This window comes from Coffea arabica, chromosome 3c, assembly GCF_036785885.1.
Source record: "Coffea arabica cultivar ET-39 chromosome 3c, Coffea Arabica ET-39 HiFi, whole genome shotgun sequence".
Classification (NCBI taxonomy): domain Eukaryota; kingdom Viridiplantae; phylum Streptophyta; class Magnoliopsida; order Gentianales; family Rubiaceae; genus Coffea; species Coffea arabica.
The window spans coordinates 4,852,902-4,873,308 of NC_092314.1; the positions used below are offsets into that span (position 1 = coordinate 4,852,902).

The 20,407-nt window shown below is 38.6% G+C and overlaps 4 protein-coding genes across 5 annotated transcripts; 1 reads left to right on the plus strand and 3 right to left on the minus strand.

Moving 5' to 3' along the window:
- Nucleotides 1-2,144: 2,144 nt before the first annotated feature.
- Nucleotides 2,145-5,350, minus strand: LOC113734525 (polyubiquitin). 2 transcript variants are annotated; one of them, XM_027261110.2, is made up of 3 exons: nt 5,019-5,350; nt 3,222-3,893; nt 2,145-2,439 (listed from the first exon to the last, which is right to left on the minus strand). In XM_027261110.2, the coding sequence occupies exons 1-3, from the start codon at nt 5,067-5,069 to the stop codon at nt 2,389-2,391; spliced, it is 774 nt and encodes a 257-aa protein (XP_027116911.1). In that variant the 5' UTR covers nt 5,070-5,350; the 3' UTR covers nt 2,145-2,388. The 2 variants fall into 2 exon arrangements, with proteins under 2 accessions (XP_027116911.1, XP_027116910.1); XM_027261109.2 differs by having other exon boundaries at nt 2,145-3,893; nt 5,019-5,346.
- Nucleotides 5,351-6,033: 683 nt separating this feature from the next.
- On the minus strand, nt 6,034-11,771 carry LOC113734307 (kinesin-like protein KIN-10A). The gene is made up of 6 exons (XM_027260797.2): nt 9,958-11,771; nt 9,175-9,330; nt 8,981-9,088; nt 8,776-8,886; nt 7,094-8,677; nt 6,034-6,499 (listed from the first exon to the last, which is right to left on the minus strand). The coding sequence occupies exons 1-6, from the start codon at nt 10,648-10,650 to the stop codon at nt 6,227-6,229; spliced, it is 2,925 nt and encodes a 974-aa protein (XP_027116598.1). The 5' UTR covers nt 10,651-11,771; the 3' UTR covers nt 6,034-6,226.
- A 220-nt stretch (nt 11,772-11,991) lies between these two features.
- LOC113734308 (plastid-lipid-associated protein 6, chloroplastic) lies at nt 11,992-15,901 on the minus strand. The gene is made up of 4 exons (XM_027260798.2): nt 15,433-15,901; nt 13,002-13,238; nt 12,555-12,681; nt 11,992-12,451 (listed from the first exon to the last, which is right to left on the minus strand). Exons 1-4 carry the CDS (start codon nt 15,724-15,726, stop codon nt 12,237-12,239), a joined length of 873 nt encoding a protein of 290 aa, XP_027116599.1. The 5' UTR covers nt 15,727-15,901; the 3' UTR covers nt 11,992-12,236.
- Nucleotides 15,902-16,726: 825 nt separating this feature from the next.
- Nucleotides 16,727-17,474, plus strand: LOC113735395 (cytochrome P450 81Q32-like). Its single transcript, XM_027262406.2, has 2 exons — nt 16,727-16,886; nt 17,155-17,474. Exons 1-2 carry the CDS (start codon nt 16,727-16,729, stop codon nt 17,472-17,474), a joined length of 480 nt encoding a protein of 159 aa, XP_027118207.2.
- Nucleotides 17,475-20,407: the final 2,933 nt, after the last annotated feature.

A 20,407-nucleotide genomic window follows, 5' to 3' on the forward strand; every position in this document is an offset into this window, starting at 1 on the left:
TACAAATCGTTGTGCAAGATCATTTAGTGAAGAATGCAATTCTGTCCCAAATTCCTTTATATATATGTGTGCGTGCGCGCTCTTATCTACTAGTATCTCAAGTTAACATCTTCGTTCATGTGTTATCAATAGTGGTTTCCACTTGCCCCTTCATAACCCAAATTTGTGACCTCTCAATTTCACCTTACCAACTAGACTACGCTTCATTGTCAATTGTTAACATTATCTTAAAGCAAATTAGGTACTTTTTCGCTTCTTAAACCAATTATTGTTCGAAACCATGGGTCAATTTTGAAGAAGCTAAGATATTGAAATTCTAGAGCTTTTATTTTACTTGAGCTCAATGGACTGCACAACTTAGAGAAGTGGAGGATTGACCACGAAGCTATGAGCAATCCTTTGAAACTTGAGGTCACAAACTGTCAAAAGTTAGGAGATAAATGGATTGAGATTCATCTCAACACTACAGGAAATTATCGCTGTTGAAATGATTTTATTGAGGGAACTAAGACGCTGTAGATTTTTTTTTCCATATCCACCATGTAGCTACAATTTCTCGTCAATAAGACTCACCAAAAATCAGGTCAGCTGCAAGTCTTTCTCTTTTGTTTTCAACTATCTCTGCAATTTGGTAGTGTGAGGTGGTTCTTATCTGCATTCCGGCTTCTCGAATAAGTACTTATTGGCATTTTTCTTTATGTGTTGCTGGATACCAAAGTCAACTGGCCGCCTTCCCTAATATTTCTGACCAGCTAGTTTCTAACCAGCATGACTGTTTGATCATCGACCTCATGCTGTTGAACATCAAAGTTAAACTGTTCATGCTTGAATTAAAGCTTACAATTGAGGACAAATTAATTATTATGTCCACAGACCCGATGTTAAAATTCTAATATGAAGCTCATGTTCAAATTTCATTAATACTTCAATTTCTCTTTAATTTAGTGTCCATTGTATTACACTATTGCATTTGCAAATTAGTTTCTACACCATGTGCAATTCCCAGCAATTGTTCAATACAGTTATGCTATGGACTAATTTTTTTCGTTTCCTTTTGTTGTCATTGTGATAGCAATTGGGTGTCATTCTATCAAGGGCTTCTATCCTTTTTTTTTTTTTTTAGAGTCCGAGGGCGGAAGGAGGAAGGCTTTAGGGTCAAATTATGGACTTTTAAATCTTATCTGATTAATGTCCCTATCAGTTAAGTTGGATCTTGTAGATTCTATCGTTCTTTAATTTAAACAATTTGTTTGGATTGTAATTTTTTGTAAAAAGATTTTTACGTTTTTTGTAAACACATTTTTTAATTACCTTTTTACCTTATATATATATCAAATCACTACCGTTTTTCTACAAAAATTTCTAAAAATAGCAATTCAAACAGAAAGTTTGCGGGCACATGGCATACGAACAGTTCTTGAAGGGCCATGTTGCAATAAACTCTGAGAAATGGTGCCATTTCTTTAGGTTTTCTCTTCTTGGTTTCGTGCTTTTCATTAATACATAGTCTGCTTTATATTTATGTTTGAACATGAATAATGCGTAAAAGATTTTCTTCATCAACTTGGAAACTGCCGCAGTCGTTTTCCAATGTGTGACATTCTCTTTTTCGGCTGCTTCCTTCTCTCTTTTTTTTCCTTTCTTTTCCTTTGGTCCCAGTCTGTAAACGATTAATAGCCTGTTAGCACTGGCGATCGGCAAGATTTCCAAGAAGAATATGCCCGCTCCTACATCAACATGCCCTCTTGGATGATGACAATTTTGATTTCCTTAAAGTTGAAAAGAAGAGCCCAGCGGATGTTTCAACTTGATTCTGTCAAATGTTAGTGCTGTGTTCTATGAAGAAACTAGGAAGAAATTCCATTTTCTAGGACATGCTCAAGACATATGTTTATTTATTCTGTCTAATAGTACTGCTGTGGTCTTCAATTTCTCTGTAATTCAGTGCTTAGCGTATTATATCTGGAAGAGTTAGCCCGATGAAGGTCAAAAAAAAAAAAGCGCTCCGCCATTCTTTTGCATGCCATCCTTCGTATTTGTTTCTCCCTAATCTAGGCAAGGAAAAGAAATTCATCACAAATATGCAGAGTATCTATGTTAATTCATAACAAGCATATATACACACAATGAAAACTGCAGACAGATTTCAAGAAAAATCAAGACATTGAAAGAGCATTAAAGAAGGATCACCAAGCAGAAAAAGCTACAGATACTGGTCTCTCTTGTCAACCATTTTAAGTAACTTCGCAAGGAGACGTGCTAAGAACATAGTTTTAACTATTCTTGTCCAGAGGTAATTCACATGGACATACATACACATAACTACTTCGAGACTGCCAAACTAAGATTCACATAGCTGAGATAACAGTCTCGCGATTGCAGAGTGATTCATGTAGCTGGGATCCACGAAGAAGCAAAATTCACAACTTGGTGATTTTCCTGCAGAGAACAAGATGAGGAAAAACATAAAGTGGGAAAATCAAATCGGATACCCATCTGTGCTGAATATTTTGAAGTTGGAAAGTGACATATGCCCATATCACATTTTCTAAACCTCCTCACAAATGGCTAATCTGGGTCATTTTACACTAACTAATGACAAAACTCCAATGCTGGACAGGCTTCAGAGGAGGAACTGCCCATATTGGAAAGAAATGAAGATTAAGACAGTAACCTTGCACAAGACATGTTTTCTTTGTCACTCATCAACTAGGATTTCTGACATGAAAACAAAGGAAGACACAACTGCAACTGAACTCTCAAAGTGCATCCCACCCAACAACTACTACTGTCCTTTTATTGATACCATAATTGGCAATAGATAGTTTATCTAGCAACATGTCTCCAGCAATGGATAATGACTTCACAGGCAGACTAGTTTTAATCTGGATCATATTTTTCAGTTGAGAAATAGTCATGGAACTTGGCAAGTCTCGTGAAGAAATTCCAATATCTGATAATTTGAACTGGCGCTGTAATGATGGTGCGTAGTCAGGCTGTACTGATGGTGGGCAGAGAGCCAACTGAATGGTGGAGTGCTTTTGGATGTTGTAACTAGCCAAAGTCCGACTATTATTTAGAGATTTTCCCTCAAACACTAGACTTTGAACATCAGCCGGCAATCGTAGTTTATGAAAAATCTTGGCCTTGACCTTTTTCACTAAATCCTCAAGGCATACATCAATTGTCATTGTTTTGCCACAACAGTTCTTGATAAATACCTGAATACGTTGAGGTGACATCTCTAACACAGATTCTGCTGTAATGCCCAAAGAAGATAGGGTCTTTGGATTCTCAAGCTCCTCTCCATGATAAGTTAGATCATTTAGGGGGAAACCAACTAAACTCTCAGCTATAATTTTGACATCATGAACAGTGTACAGCCCTTTAACTTCTAACTTCACGACTTCTCCAGTTGGCATTTTAAGAGAGACTGGAAACAGATCCCTTGGAGTAATCACCATATAAATGGTAGACTCCTTTTGAATATCAAGAAAGCCTAAAGTCTTCTCATCGTCAAGCAGCTTTCCTGCATAAATCAGATTGAAGTCTTGTGAATTGATCCCTTCTTTGGCTGCTATCAAAGATTTGATACTCTGGATGGTATCACAAGTCCTAGCTTCAACCTCAATAATTTTCTGACCAGATGGCACTTTAATGAACAGTCTTATTGGCATAAAATTCTGGACAAAGAGCTGGAGAGTGGAATTTTGCTGAATGTTGCTACTGAGTAGCTTTTGGTCATCCCGAAGCCTTTCGCCATTGTAGAAAACCTGCTGAAGACATTCGGATATGCCTTCCTTGTCATTCAACTTTTCTTTGACACTTCTGACAGTCGCTGATTTCTTTACAGTCACAGCAACAGTTTTGATGACCTTCAGGTATACGTTCATCTGCGAGATAGAGAGAGAACAAACAAAGATAGGTCAGAGAAGTATTTGGTGAATTGAAGTTTCATTGGCAAAGTGACAAAATAAGCACTGGAATTCACATTGCAGTAGATTATGGTGGATGAAAGAAATTCTTCTATGCTTGCTACTAGAAAGCAAACTAATTAGGTCCTTTCAGAAAATTTTCCTTTGCTTGATTCCACAATAGCCTGACTTTTCAATTTTTAAGTTACTGCATACATTTGCTTCTTAACCAGCTAGAGAAACATTAAAAAGATTCCATCCACAATTCAATGCAAGTCACAACAGTTGTAAAAAAATGTGTATTTCAATGAGAAGTAGACTAACATAGTAACACAAGTACGATTGCCTAGAACCTCAATGTTGCACAGTTTCCATGCCTTAGAAGCCACTTTTTCAATTCAAAAATTAATACTTTTACAAAGCAACCCAAAACTTGATGGCCTCAAATTCCATGTCTAACACCAAAAAAAAAATTGATTATGTTACAAAGTCCACAAAGAAACCCCCCCCCCCCCCCCAAAAATTTCTTTTTTGGTCGTTTCTTTTGTTTTAAATTTTAATTTAGCCAATACGCACTTATTTTAGTCTTTTTCAAAAAAAAAACACTCCACTGTGCTCCCAGAAAGTAGAAATAAGTTTGACAACTCTTCATTATTAAAACCCAAAACATGCAATGCTTAGTTTATAGAAGCCAAAGGAACAAAGAGTTACGTGCTTATTTCAAAATCAGAAGGAAAAGAGCAACCAACTTGAGAAAATCAACAATATAAAAAGCCTTCTACAATAATGCGTTTTCACTTCCTTTATATTGTGCAAATAAAAACCAGAAAAGGAAAAGAACCAGAAAAAAAAAAAAAAGTAGCGCCATGATCAAGGTTCTACAAACATACAAAGCTACAAACTTGAGATTACCCATGATGTAAAAAGCCATTTACCACAATGGGATTAAGTATTTCTTTCTGTTTTTCCACATTTCCTTACAAATACTAACAGACAACAAACATGGTACCATGATCAAGGTCATACTTATGTACAGGCCTATAAGCAGAGGTAAAAAAAGGTGCCGTATTATCAAAAGAAGAGCAGAAAGATTGCAACTTTAACCTCTTCTTCTTCATCTCCGTCGTTGTGTTGTGATGATTGACTTGCTTCCATAGATGGAGGATTTTCTTTGCAGCCCAATGGTAGAATTGCAATCAATTGGAGAAAGAGATGAAAGGAGGAGTTTTCTGAAGCTAAGAGGAAGTGGGAAAAAGCCTAAAATGGATCAAATTCTGTAGACTGCTTTAATTACTAAACTGTACTGGTTTGCTTATAGGAGAAGTCTTCAGCATTTGACTGGTTGTTTTTGTGGTGGGGGTGTTGCGGGGTTGTGTTTAGAACTCATCAGCTTTCTGTTTGCGCTGTAAAGGATTTTGAATTTTAATTGCCCAAAAGAATTTAGTCCACCAATCAAGATTCTTACGCCCTTTTCTTTTGCAAGAAAGGCAACCAGTAAAATTTTGATGGAAAAAAAAAAAGCTTTCTCGCTATGGGATGTGGATCCAAAAAAAAAAAAAAAAAAAATTCAAGTGGAAGCAGAAATATATTACAGCTATTGTTGCTCTACGGCATGTAACAATAATAATGTACTAAGGAAAATAGCTAGCACATAATTAATCAAAAAATAAAGAGGGACGATGTAAAGAATCATATAATTGCTCTACAACTCATTTTTTTTAATTTTTATTTTCTTGAGTATAGAAAACTCACAATTAAACTAAACTCCCTTAACTTGTCCATCATTTTGTTTTTAAAATTTGTCATTAAATTACTCATTGGTATGAAATTCTAGTGACTTTCTTTTCTTCCAATTATATGGTCCTCACAAAATCTTTAACAATCCAATACCTTAAATGTACAGTTTACTGTGGTCAGTGGCAAAACATTTTTATTGATAAATTAGCAGGACAAAAATAAAATTTTTAAAAATTGTAGGCCTAAAACACATATTTTTTTCTTTAATTCCATTGATAGATGGAGGTAGAGAGCTTCTTGGGAGAATTGCTTGTACGATCAAACTCAGCATATTGTATGCTTTTCTTTTAGCGCAGATTTCACCTGATGAATGTATCAGCGATGAATCAAACCACAATCTCCCACAGAAAAGTAACGATATCAACAATTCAAACCACAAAAAACCTTACAGATACCAGGAGTACATATGCATATGTACTCAAAAGAGGCTGTTTCGTGATCAGAAAGAATACACACTTCATACTACTACTGATACACAATCACAACCTGCAAAATCAAACAACTAATCCTCGAACCTAGTATCTACGCAGAGTCACAAAAGGGGTTGAATCCAGGTGTGTAGGTAATTCTGGAGAGGGATAATCACAGTGCTTTGTAACATTTGAAATTGGAGTCAATGGCAGTTTGTTTTCCAGTGGACTCAAAGGAAGATGGTGAGGGGTGTTCCGGGTTCCTTTTAGTGGGCGCAAACAAGCTAGGCGGCCCGGAAGCTGGTTGTTGCAAATTGGTAGCTTCGATGCCTGCATTGTTGCCTCCGTTTCTCTTGGCACTGGAGCACCAGAAGGATCCTGTTCAGAGAGTAATATTCTGTCAGCCTCTCGACAACTGAAGCCTAGGATGTAAAGCATCAATAAATGGTGGCAAATACACATTGTCTGCACGGAAGGGTATGATGTAAAGTCGAGGTGGTTACTGGGTTCTTGTACTAATAATCCTTACGTTGCTTTACGCTATAGAAATTCTTCTTCCAATAACTAATTTCAGGGCTTTGTGTTTGCTGAGAACATAAGACATGTGGAAGCAAAACAAGGAAATGCACTTATGGATACGCTGAAAGAAGCAACTTTCCGTGGTTGTAGTTTCAAAATGTACTGAAAATCTGTTTGGAAGAAAGTAGAAAGGGCAATTAAGCTCAGGCAAAAGATGCATTTCTCTTCAAGAGGAAAACAACGGCAGAGGAGGAATTTTTGAAAGCAGCCAAATCTCCTGTTCGATGGAAATAACTGGAGACATGTATGACATGACAACTCAATATGCATGGTATGATGTCCGAAAAGTATCAGATTTTTTTCCTGCTGCAGTTTATGACTAATTTTACCTGGTGACCTATTCAATAACATATAAATTACTGTATAGAAGAAGATCATGGGTTGCAGACATACCCCAAGCACAAGGAAAGTAAATGCTTGATTATCTCCACCAAGATGAATTTCTATCAACTTCCGCAGATCAGCGAGAGTTGAATCTTTGACAACCTTTAGTGTAGTGATGAACTTCCCAGGGTTCTCCATTGATGCCTCCCATTTCACATAAACATCAAGGTCTCCAATTTTTTCATCAATAGGATTGCAGTTCTCCTTTGAGGCTAAGGTACTCTCAAAAGAACTAGGTGCCATCTTCTTGTTTCCCATCGGTGTCTGAAAATTTTCAGGGATGTCTGACACCAAAAGATCCTTGGAGAGGCTTTTCTGAAGCTGTTTAACATCACTAATTGACTTTGCATCCGACCCCTCTTCAGTTGTCCTCACTGGTGATGCCATGGGGTCAATATTCTCGGACCTCTTTCGGCCAGGCATAGGAGTTCTGATGTGCTGAGAGAGCTCTCTGTGATTCCCACAAAGGGTGAATATGTTTTGTATCCTCATTAGCCTGGAAGAGGCTGTATCTTGAGCACTTTCAGGTTCACTGGGTGATTCTGCTTGCAAAAGTTTATCCACTAATGTCTCTCTGAAGTTCTCTACTTTCTCTTGATTCTGAGATGAAACTTCAGGTGAAGAAACAGGAATAGATGGAGCCTTGGCAGCCAGTGTGCTCGAACAGACCACCTTTTCCTCTATTACCTCTTTCCGAACTTCTTCATCTGAGAACTTCTCTTTGTCATCCCCACTACCTTCTTCTTCATCCGCCTCAAATACAGTGCTCAGACATCCCTTGCTGGAAAAGCTCCGAACGAGAAGATCATAATCTTTGTCATCTCTTGAGTTCTTTCTACTGTCAAAATCCAAATAACTTTTGGTTTCACTGTTTCCTGCTTTAAAAACCACCACATCTTGCTTTCCAGCATCCAAGTCATATGATTTGTCCAAATCCATTGATTTCACCATCCCTGAATCTTCAGAATAGGTATCCAGCAGCTTCCTAACAAAGTTGCTTCCATCCATGTCCAGGGATCCACCTCCAACCCGTGATTTGTACAGCTCAGATTCAAGTTCTCTCAAACGCTGTCGAAGCATTTCAGACTCTTGTTGAAATTGAAGTACCACATTTTCCATCTTCCTCCTTTCCATTTCAATTAACTCATCTGCCATTTTTTCACATTCCTGTATCCTCTTCTCCAATTCACTTTTCAGTTTCTGAACCTGCTGATTTGCCTTTAGATTGATCTCCTCCTCCATTGTATCATGTCCTTTTCCTTCTGCAAGGGAAACTTTAGCCCTGAGGGCAGCAATTTCTTCTTCCTTCTTCATAAGTTCTTTTTGGGCATCGTTACGCTCTTTTTCTCTCAGCTTGTTCTCCATCTGTAGCTTGTAAATAAACTGGTCCATGGCTGCAATCCTTGACCCCAAAATGACAGCTGATGAAGAATCTTCTGCACCTCTTTCCTTAATTGGAGTATGAGGACCACGAACTATGCACTTAGCTTTAGCACCATATTCTAGAGTGGATATGGTTTTGTGCAGCTCCTTAGGATCAGGGCTGGCACAGAGTATCATCAGAATTTTGGACTTGTCATCCTCAAAAGAATCCTAGACAAAATGATTGGAATTATTTCACAAAAGTCATTAAACATTGAGCTAGCAAGTTGTCATGATGAAAGATCCACCAGACCACAAAAGAAATGTACCTGAAGGAGCATTGTTAACTTGCTGTCTCTGAAAGGTACATGGGAATCACCATTTGCAATGGACTCAACCACACGCTTCAGTGCTGTGTTCCCTTGGTTAATTTTTGCTGTCTGAATTTCAGAGAGAGCATGATCATGGTTACAAGAAGAACATGATCATAACTTAATTGCACCACAAAAGCTACTATCCATAGCAATTCAATACCTGCAATTTAGCTTCCAATCCATTTTGACCAGCTTGTTCAATATTTTCAGAACCTGCCATGTCTACAAGCATTAGCCGTCCTCCAACTGTAGGGACATCAAGAATTATCTGCAAACATGAATAAAGTGGGATTGTGTTAGCAATGGAGCGACCAAGTTAACAGGCAAGCAATCAAATTATAAGCTAAATGATACCATGCAGTGGCTCCGAGAACTTCTCTCGTTACAGAGTGTGCTTTTGACAATCCTACGCTTTTCCACCTTTTGTATCTCCCTTGATATCTTTGTAGCTTCATGACCAGCAATAAAGCTCGCATTTTTAGCCTTCTTTCCCATTACTTCCAGCCTCACCTACGCAATAAAGACCAAGAATAGAGCATCCTGATGTGCCCAAGCCCAACATAACAAGGAAATAAAGCAATACAATATCAATGTCCGCCTCACAAACAAGCCAATGTTTAATAGCCATTTTCTGTAACTGTAGTACTTACAATCCAACTTCTCCATGGTCTGGCACTGCACAAGGTCCTAGCTAAAACACTGTTTTCAGCTACATTCTAGGTTGATGCGGGACGAGCCCATGGATAACAACAAAAAAAACTAGAATCGACAATACTGATTCTACAAATGCAACAAGCAAAGTTCCAAACCCCTATCTACTTGAAGGTGAGAAGGTGCATCTTCTTCATGAGGAAGGTTAGTTTTATCACTAAAGAAGAAATAGACGCATTTTTCCATGTGCCTAACAAATTAATCTCCACAATTATATGCCTAAAATACATCATTAAAAACCTGCAAAGAACAAACGAAGTATATTCTAAGACTATCAAGTTCAAGAAAATACATGACGATGATGCTCCCACTAAACACTATCAAAACTCATGCATTCCATAACAAACTTAAGTAATCATTGGTTAGCCAAAAGTTTCCAGTTTTATATAACAACAATAACAGTTCAACAAAAGAGGAAGTTTTCACCTTAGAAGCACTTCCTCCTTTAGCCCAACCAAGATTGAATCCTCCACCATTATTAGTAGACAGCAAATCATAAATCTCCTCATTGTATATCTCCAATACAGTCACTTGAACAAAAGTAGCAGGCCCCAACTTCTCACCATTTTCTTCACCCACTTCTTCACCTTCCCCTAATATATCTTTCAATGATTTGTACACAATCCCTGGCTGCTTTCCACACCCAAACATGGTGTGACTTTTACCAGCACCAGTTGGCCCGTACATCATAATAGTGCATTTATCTCCTAATTTCACCCCATTAATCCGTGACTCAACGAATTTCTTGTAAAATGCATCAAGATCCTCTTCTTCAGACAGTGAAACCCCATCCAAACTAAAATCCCTGTACCCAATTTCAGTCTTAACCCTTAAAGATTGTTTGTCAGGATTGATCTGCAAGGCTGAGGATGAAGCGGGATTCTTTTTCTGATCCGGGTAGTCACGAATTCGGCCTATTACTTCCACTGGATGCTCTGCTGGTGGGTTGTTGCTCTCCTTTGCCATTGCTGACGAATTGTGGTTCGGAGACGGCTTAGAAACGTTGAAGTTTAAACGCTGTTTTGATTGTGGGGTTCTCGTTTGATTATGGGCTGGATTTGATTTTGATGAAGGGGTCTGCATCATTGAATGGGGCTTTGATGATGGTGTAGGTGCCATGGCATTTAGCACAAGAAATCAGGAGGAAAGATGGGAATATTTACTCTTTTATTGGGATTTCTTGTGGGTTTCAAGATTCTGATGACAGATTTCTTTATGAGTTAGTGTGTGTCTGTGTGTGAGATAACAGGGAAAAGATGGGATTTAAATGTTGAAGGAGATTCAGAATTGAGTAATTTTTGGAGAGCTAAGAATGGAAAGAATCAAAGGAAAGAAGAGGAGTTTGATTGAGAAATGAGAAGGATTTTTTTTTTTGGGATGTTTTCTGAAGTTTAAAAATTAAAATTTTATTGAAATTGAATTAAAGTAGCCGTTACTCTCCAACGGCTAAGTGTATAGCTGCGACGCCTACTCAATACTCATGACTCATGCTTTGGGTTTAATGGAAGCTGGGTTGGGCCTATGAAATTTTACCACCCCAACCATCATTTTCGTTTACAAACAATTTCTTCCGGGAATTCATTTCAAAAAATTTATCAGCAAGTCTTATTATGAAATTCTAAGAGCCAATAAGTTCTTTTGATAAAAAAGGAAATAAAGCTTGTGATTCATACTTAAAATGACTGTAAAATAGCCCAAATATTTTTAGTTTTTTTTTTTTTGAAATTCGCATTTCATACCTTACCATATAGTTTCTTCTTATTTCGTGTTTTGTTTTGTGGTAAAGTAAGTCTAAAATAGTTATCATAAAAGAGTGTCCTCAAAAAATGTATACTAGTTTAAGTTAATTTCTTTCCATACTTCACACAATTATTCAGAGGAAGTTTGTGTCCATTTGATCAGTCAATATCGAAATTAAAGATAATATATAACATTTGTTGAAACAATTAGCGAATAACAAATCATTGTATGTTAAGCTATGAATTGGGCACAAAAACTGAACTGTAGAAGGATCAGCCAGAGGAAAGTGCTAAATGGAGAATTCATGCCTTATTTGTGATTTATATGCCAAAAGTAGACTTGTTTGTCTTCACATTTTGGATAAAACATAAAGACTAATTGATTCTCTTTCAATGCCCTTTTGTTCATCCAAAAGGGAAAAGGAGTTAATGTGCTTTGTCATATCTCAAGATTTCTATTGACTTTTGTTTTCTTTGTGGGAAGGGGGACAAGAACCAATAGCACCTTTTTCAGTCACAGGGTGTTATTGGTAATGCATGAGATAAAATGAAGCTTAAAATTTGATTGATTGAGTTTCCCCTTCTAACATTTTTTTTTCTTCTCAACCTTTTGTATGACCAATGAGCACCAGCCCAGATAAATAAGAGGTTCATTGAATATATTTCTGGCATCAGAACTCCAGGTTTGAGCCAAAGTTAGTTCCATTTAAGGGGCTATAGATACCACTCGGAACATATAGTTTCATGGCTTTCTTGATGCACTTCAAAAACAAATCTATGAATCTCTATACAATTAATTGTGACAAATTAGTCATTGAGGTTTTCCAGTGCAAGTCTGTGGGCGCATACATATGCAGAAGGGCCTGTTTTTACGTGTTTCTGCAGTTACAGTAGATCTACTTGCCTCTGAAAGTATGATAGAGATGCATCAGTCACTGCAGGTATGATAGAGCTCATCATTGAAAATTATGAGATGACAAAAACCCTTAGCTCTTCCCTGTCTCCCCTTGTGATTCGTGTATCAGAGTCGAGATAGGTAACTTCAAATTCACCAGTTCCACGGTTAGAAGGTGGCCTTAAAAAATCTGGTATCCGTGGTACCTCCAGCGACGGTAACTGAGATAAGTTTCCAGCAGTCTTGACGGTAGTTTTTTCAAATGTTATCTTGATGTTGCAAGTACCTACATGTGCCAACAAGCAGGTTATGATGATAGTGGTAAACTGATGCAGATGGTGAAACACTGAAATCAGACTGACGTAGAAAGTTTAATTGTAAGCACCAACCTATAATTTCGAATTTGTGGGCTAAAGTAGCAGTCAGTTCGACAGGTGGAAGAGGCCATGGAGCACCTAATTCAAGGTCAACTATGTTATCAAAGTCTTTGCTGAAGACATCAATCCGTTGAAATACCTAACAGAAAACTTTATGCCATCAGTGATGAGATAATAAAGCACGATATTACATTATGCAGTTTTTGTCTAACAAACAAGTGGGCAATCCATAAACTAAATCACAGTTTCAACAATCTGGAGAGGGAAGATATGGACACCATGATATCCTGGGAGCAACCCTCTTTTAAGGCTTTCGTTCACTTCAGCATTAAGCAGAATTCCGCTGTTTTTGCCATTAAAATCTAAAAAACATTGTCAAAGTATCCATTCTTGTGTATGATCTCATGCTGTAGTCAAACGACAGCACTTGAGGAGATTTCTTAAGCAAGTACGTCTCACCTGGCCAAGAGTTATAGGAAGAAGCCTTCCAGTAGGGGGTCCAGGACGGCTTCCACCAAGAGTGCGAGAAGAAAAAGCACTGCTATAGATCAATTTCCACCTTCCCTGCAGTTTATCAATGTCAACCAAGAGATCGACAGGGCCAGCAACAGATTCAAGATCCTTGGCAGCAGCATCTGCTTTCTGTCGATCATCTTCAGTAGCAGCAAGCCCTCTATTTAGCCCAGAAACTGCACTCTGCAATTTAGGTTTGTTGAAGCCTCATAAATACCAAAACATCATATTTCACACATCAGATTGCAAAGGAAGAAATTTGATTGTTGTCATAACAGATTGGAATTCACAGTTGCAAATATAGCTCTGCTGTCAACAAGCACCTTGTACCAGGACCACGTACTTTTAACTTAAAGAGTCAAAAAGGAAAGCTGGTACTGTCTTGTACAGATTAATGATAATTGAAATCCATTATGATATAAATGGAACTCTTTCTCCTCCCCCCCCCCCCCAAAAACTCTTCCTGAGGAAGTGGGCTGTTAAGCATGCCTAACTTGAGATGGGAGCCAACCAACCAGAGACTCAACCTCTAAACCTTTGGGCATGTATTCCAGACCACTTTATTGATTTAGATGTTATACAACAGTATTCATCCTTACTAACATACTCAGAGCAACTAAAAATTAGAAACAAAAATCCAAGGAAAAAATCAAAACAAACAATGAAGGAAAGTAGCAAGGAAATGAAAAGGAAAAAGATTAAAGGCACTAGGAACAAGAACGTAGTATGTTCTCTTGTCTTCTCACTAGTAATCAAATGAAGGAGGAGAGCACATTTTGTTCATAACCAGAGGCATGCAAGATCCATGGAATCAGAACAGGGTCTTTGAGTGGAAGAAGCTATGACAACACACTAAGATCAAATTAGCAGTTCAGAATTGGAGGTGACCATCCTTGCTTACTTCAACAGAAATAAATAACACGTAATGAAATGAATTCAACACAACATGAAAAGAAATGAAAGTGATTTCACTTTTACAGATGACTTGAGGGTTTGACAGATAGGCAATAAGGTTTGTGTCCTAGGCTTAATCTCCAGGATTGTCATAGCAGGAGCCTCGATGTCCTTGTGCTTTCAACTAATATGCAACACTAAACATCAGATTCCAAATTAAACAATGATAGAATCCTTTTCCCGGCCAAAAAGACATAGCTGAGGAACTTTTTGATTTGTCCAATCCATTATCTAGTAATTCTTGTGATTGTTAATGCACTCATTTACAATGTCTTCTCTGACTGATCTTCATGCAATTTTAGTTGTTACTCAAGGCATGCAGCTGACAGGCATGGGCCAAGTTGAAAACCATGGCAATGTAGACACTGATTCAAGTCCAAAGTGATTGCATTGCAACAAATACATCCTCCAATCTTCCACTAGAAGAGTCTAAAACAGTGTCCTGATTTGTGGTAGTAACTGCAAGCTTCTTGATTCTACAATCTCTGGATGAATAACACTGTCCTATTTAACTGCAACTGCAATAATCACATATAACCTTTAATCTTTTGTGTTACTTCTCTATACTAGGAGCCTCTAAAGCATTCCCAGATTCTGTGGTTGGCAACTTAAGCCTCACCCTAGAGTCCAATACTTTCTTTACAGCAAATCAAGCTTTTGTGCTTCTCTGCTATCTTTTGGATTACCAAACAGATGTCCATGTCCATATCTTATGTACCAAAGTTTTCACTATTTTCCTGATTTTGCTATCCTAATTGAAAAAGCATCTGTACACTAAAAATAGGCTAATGCCAGAAACTTGGAGAACCTAACCTATTGTTGAGCCTATTCAAAGCATTCAAATCCATGTTTCTGTTCTAAAGAAGTGACTATTGACATTGGCCAATTCAGATAAAAATGCATTGACATACTAACTTCTCAGAAATTTCTGGAACTACTTAACTACTTAGGCATACTGGGGATGAAGCTACAAAAAAAGTTCATACAAAAATTGATACATCGCAAGATTCTATGGTATTGATTCAAAAGCAACAAGGCAGTTTAGCCAGCTTCACAATTCAAAATCAGGTTAAATGTAACTAATTGAAGTATAGAATCACTAAATTCTTCAGAGACCTCAAAAAGTAGATTAAAAGATGCATCCAATTGAGTTGATTAACCAACAATTTCCCCGTTGCATCTAATTGGGCCATACGCTGTTTTTGTCATTGAAGCAAACACGTTCTTCAGCGATGACTGATACTTCCCAATTAAGGAGCAATAATTCAGCATCCCACTAGAGAAATTATACAATTATCACTCCAGACACCATCAAACCAAACAGGAAAAATAAAGAAAAAACATATAAAAAATCAGCTATACAAGTCTTCCAAAAAAGCAAACGAAATAAAAAGACAGAAAGAATAAAGAGACGAACGGATACCAATAACTTAAGCTTTAAAGAGCTAACAAGCTCAGCTTTTGATTGCTCAGCTTCTGAAGAGTATTTCACTGAGGCTTCATCAAGGGCTGACCTGCAAATGCAGCCTCTTTTGATGCAAGATTTTCTTTTTCTGAACTCAGCAGAGCAGAACAAATTCCGGGCTCTTGGCAGGTAACTATTTGTGTTAGAAGATGATTTTGGTGAAGGGGTTATGGATGGTAGTGATGATGATGATGATGTAGAATGATGATGGTACAATAATGGCTTAATTGGAGGGTGAAATAGAGATGCCATGGCAGTTTCTTGTGGCACTTTTGATTGTTCGAACTGAGAAGGTGGCTGGATTATCTAGCCAGTGCAAGAAATGAGTCTGGTATGTTTTGATTGGCTGGAGGCATACGTGTAGATTGTACTTGAAAATTCTTGGTCCCCATGTCAAGTCCCTCTGTTCCAGGTGATGGTCTACTGTGGCGGCCTGTGGTTCTAAATTAACGTTGGGGCCTGAGGAGCAAACAACAATAATCAAGAAATCCAAGATGCTTTGTCATATTGTTTTTGTTCTTTTCTTTTTCTTTTTTATCATTTTTCCCTAGGGGAGGTTCATAGCTCTGCACGTTTGGATCGCTAGTTTTTAAGGAAAATTTTTAGGGAGAATTGTAATTTTGGTCCCCAATCTATAGTGTATGTGCGGAATTATTCCCAATCTATTTCGAAAATCAATTTTGATCCCCAATTTATTCAATTTTGCGCTAAAGTGGAAAATTGACGAAATCTCTTCAATTTCAATTGGAACTAAGTCACATGAGATTACGTGCCGGCACCTAAAACCTCTTTTTCAATTTTTTAATTTCTAAAACACGTTTTTTAATATTTTCAGCTTTCTCTTGTCTTTTGGCTTATTAAACAAAGAGATGAAAGAGGTAATCTCACAATCCAAATTACGCCTCTTATTGGCCACGAGTAAGAAGCTCAGCTTGGCCTCTAAGTCCAAGTCTCATTCTTGCCTTCATTAGTAATGGAGATAATCTGCAATCAACGCCAGAGACGAATCCAGTTCAATTTTCCTGCACAAACAACAGGAGTAGCAGTAGCAGCAGCAGTACTACTTCATAAGCAAGCAAGCAAGCAGTCGAGAGAGAAGAGTGAATGATAACAATTGGAAATCAAAGGGATTACACAGACCAAATCATCAAAGGGATTATATTGGTAAGTATATTCTTTCCCTATTAGTCATTTTTCACCGTTGAACTGGAATAAACATTCAATTGAACCACTAGTATATTATTGGTAGGTCATGCTTGGACCCAGTTCAACTCTCCTGCACAAACAACAGGAGCAGCAGCAGCAGTACTACTTCATAAGCAAGCAAGCAAGCAGCCGAGAGAGAAGAGCGGATGATAACAATTGGAAATCAAAGGGATTATACAGACCAAATCATCAAAGGGATTATACTGGTAAGTATATTCTTCCCTATAAGCCATTCTTCACCGTTGAACTGGAATAAGCATTCAATTGAACCACTAGTGTATTATTGGTAGGTCATGCTTACGGCTGAAACAGACACTTCATCGATGACTATAGAATGGGCCTCGTCTCTTTTGCTCAACCATCCCGAGGTGCTAGAGAAAGCTCGAGCTGAATTGGATGCTTAAGAAGGGACTGATCGATTGCTCAACGAACATGATCTATCAAATCTTTCTTATCTTCATAACATTATTTCAGAAACATTTCGGTTGTACCCAGCAGCATCAATGCTAGTGCCACATGAGTCATCCGATGATTGTGAAATTGGGGGATACAATATTCCGCGAGGCACAATTTTGCTAGTTAATGCATGGGCAGTTCATAGGGACCCAAACGTTTGGGATGATCCAATACACTTCAAGCCAGAGAGATTCGAAGGCTTGCAGGTTCAGCTATCAAAGCTGATTCCATTTGGGATGGGAAGGAGATCTTGCCCTGGTTCTGGCCTAGCACAGCGGGTGGTGGGTTTGGCCTTGAAATCTCTAATTCAGAGTTTTGATTGGAAAAGAATCGGTTAGGAGGAGATTGATCTAGCTGAAGGGACAGGAGTATCCATGCCAAAAGTCAAGCCACTAGAAAAAAATGTGTTTTAGAAATTAAAAGATTGAAAAAGGGGTTTTAGGTGCCGGCACGGGATCTCACGTGATTTAGTTCCGATTGAAATTGAAGAGATTCCATCAATTGTCCACTTTAGCGCAAAATTGAATAGATTGGAAAAATGGCCAATTTAGTCCCTATACTTTTTTGGCCAATTTAATCCATATACTTATTTATCGGTTCCAATTGAGGAACTCCGCGGCGGCGCCACCACATAATTTTCATTATGCTCCTAATCGAGAAACCCAAAATGGGTATTTTAGGAGCTTCAATGCAGGGCCGTAACCAGTCAACGCTGGGACCGTTGAAAGAGGAGTAATTTTTTTTTCCAATCCAAATTCACACTAATTATTGCCGGATATTCCTTATTTTGCCGGATATTCCTATCGGCTGAGCCTGATTTCAGAGTCATTGGAAAGCCAATCAGTGAAGCTTTACTTTTCTGATTCACAAAGCATCCCACTGATGGATGGCTCAAGATAGCCAGCAGTTGCACCCAACCTCCATAAACAATGCCCCTGCTTCTTATCCTCTTTTCAAATCCTTCAGGAAGCGCCTCTTCGACAGATGTGGTCCTAAATGGTGGCTTCCTTCCCGATCAGCAATCAATTAGTAGTCCAAATCTTCAAGAAAATCAGCCGATTCTTCATTTCACATCCCTTCACCTTTATCTTCCTCATCTCTCTTGTTTTTGCCTTCTGTTTCAACATCGAGAAGGGGGCCCACTACCTCATCTCTTCCGTCGACGGCGACCCTTCTCTCAAGTCCCTCATCTCCCGTCTAAACCTATTTGGCAACCAACAATACCACCACCACCGCCACTCTTACCATATCTACCGCCGCCGCCGTCACGCCTTTCTTCATCTCTCTAGCATCGAAACCTTTGATAAAAACTTCTTCTTGGGTGATTTCAATTAAGCCCGCTCCCTCTTCAACCCCACCACTAAATTCCAACCCAATGGAACCTTTGTGATTCTCTCCAATTTCAACCCCAGTCTGGGGTTTTTCGCCCGACCCCATTGTGGACAATGGTGCCTCTTTCGCAGTACGGTCTGGTGTGGTTGCCTTTATAACCCCTTCAGAGCCATTAGAAATCCCTCAAGAAAGCACCTCGTTACATCCTGATGCTAATGATTCCACCAAGGATTCAAATGTTGTTGTTGATTTACAGTTCTTGCTAAGGGGTCTTGAATTAGGCTGACGCGACACCATGGCATTGATGTACTTTGTTTGGATTTTATCAGCTGCATATGGTACGTGATCTTGGCATTCTTGTTTACTTACATCTGGGTCAATGGAATTGTATTTTATCAGGTTTCCAATGATTTGCTAAGGAAATCCAAGAACTTTTTCAAGGCTATTTGGGATGGATAAAATTTGGGGATAAGAAGGCTGTCTGGATTTGTTTTAATAAGGTGCCTGTAAAGGACTAAATTTCTTACAAGATTTCAGTCGATTTTTGCAAGAAAAAGTTGAGGTTTCAGGTGGATTTTCTCAGCGGTGATAAAAGCGTGCCGGTCACTTTTGGTTTTGATTTTTACTTTTGAAAAGGAGCCCCAGTAGTGAAGTACCCGAAATACCCTTGCTCAGTGAATCAGAAAAGTAAAGCTTCACTGATTGGCTTTCCAATGACTCCGAAATCAAGCTCAGCCGATAGGAATATTCGGCAAAACAAGGAATATCCGGCAATAATTAGTGTGAATTTGGATTGGAAAAAAAAATTACTCCTCTTTCAACGGTCCCAGCGTTGACTGGTTACGGCCCTGCATTGAAGTTCCTAAAATACCCATTTTGGGTTTCTCGATTAGGAGCATAATGAAAATTATGTGGTGGCGCCGCCGCGGAGTTTCTCAATTGGAACCGATAAATAAGTATAGGGATTAAATTGGCCAAAAAAATTATGTAAGAACTAAATTGACGGTAAAAAAAAGTATAGGGACTAAATTGACCATTTCTCCAAATCAATTTTGGTCCCACTAATGGATGGCTCAAGATAGCCAGCAATTGCACCCAACCTCCATAAACAATGCCCCTGCTTCTTATCCTCTTTTCAGATCCTTCAGGAAGCGCTTCTTCGACAGATGTGGTCCTAAATGGTGGCTTCCTTCCCCGATCAGCAATCAATTAGTAGTCCAAATCTTCAAGAAAACCAGCCGATTCTTCATTTCACATCCCTTCACCTTTATCTTCCTCATCTCTCTTGTTTTTGCCTTCTGTTTCAACGTCGAGAAGAGGGCCCACTACCTCATCTCTTCCGTCGACGGCAACCCTTCTCTCAAGTCCCTCATCTCCCGTCTCAACCTATTTGGCAACCAACAATACCACCACCATCGCCACTCTTACCATATCTACCGCCGCTGCCGTCACGCCTTTCTTCATCTCTCTAGCATCGAAACCTTTGATAAAAATTTCTTCTTGGGTGATTTCAATTAAGCCCGCTCCCTCTTCAACCCCACCACTAAATTCCAACCCAATGGAACCTTTGTGATTCTCTCCAATTTCAACCCCAGTCTGGGGTTTTTCGCCCGACCCCATTGTGGACAATGGTGCCTCTTTCGCAGTACAGTCTGGTGTGGTTGCCTTTATAACCCCTTCAGAGCCATTAGAAATCCCTCAAGAAAGCACCTCGTTACATCCTGATGCTAATGATTCCACCAAGGATTCAAATGCTGTTGTTGATTTACACTTCTTGCTAAGGGGTCTTGAATTAGGCTGACGCGACACCATGGCATTGATGTACTTTGTTTGGATTTTATCAGCTACATATGGTACGTGATCTTGGCATTCTTGTTTACTTACATCTGGGTCAATGGAATTGTATTTTATCAGGTTTCCAATGATTTGCTAAGGAAAC

Coding starts and splice junctions, on each gene's coding strand:
- LOC113734308 (XM_027260798.2), bottom strand. CDS start 15,726: ATGGCATCTCTATTTCACCCTCCAATTAAGCCATTATTGTACCATCAT. Junction 12,682..13,001: donor TTCCTATAACTCTTGGCCAG/GTGAGACGTACT, acceptor GTTTTCTGTTAG/GTATTTCAACGGATTGATGT. Junction 12,452..12,554: donor CCACAAATTCGAAATTATAG/GTTGGTGCTTAC, acceptor TGGCACATGTAG/GTACTTGCAACATCAAGATA.
- LOC113735395 (XM_027262406.2), top strand. CDS start 16,727: ATGCTTGGACCCAGTTCAACTCTCCTGCACAAACAACAGGAGCAGCAG. Junction 16,887..17,154: donor TCATCAAAGGGATTATACTG/GTAAGTATATTC, acceptor ACATTATTTCAG/AAACATTTCGGTTGTACCCA.
- LOC113734525 (XM_027261109.2), bottom strand. CDS start 5,069: ATGGAAGCAAGTCAATCATCACAACACAACGACGGAGATGAAGAAGAA. Junction 3,894..5,018: donor ACGGAGATGAAGAAGAAGAG/GTTAAAGTTGCA, acceptor TCTATCTCGCAG/ATGAACGTATACCTGAAGGT.
- LOC113734307 (XM_027260797.2), bottom strand. CDS start 10,650: ATGGCACCTACACCATCATCAAAGCCCCATTCAATGATGCAGACCCCT. Junction 9,331..9,957: donor AAGGAGGAAGTGCTTCTAAG/GTGAAAACTTCC, acceptor TTTATTGCGTAG/GTGAGGCTGGAAGTAATGGG. Junction 9,089..9,174: donor GTTCTCGGAGCCACTGCATG/GTATCATTTAGC, acceptor TCATGTTTGCAG/ATAATTCTTGATGTCCCTAC.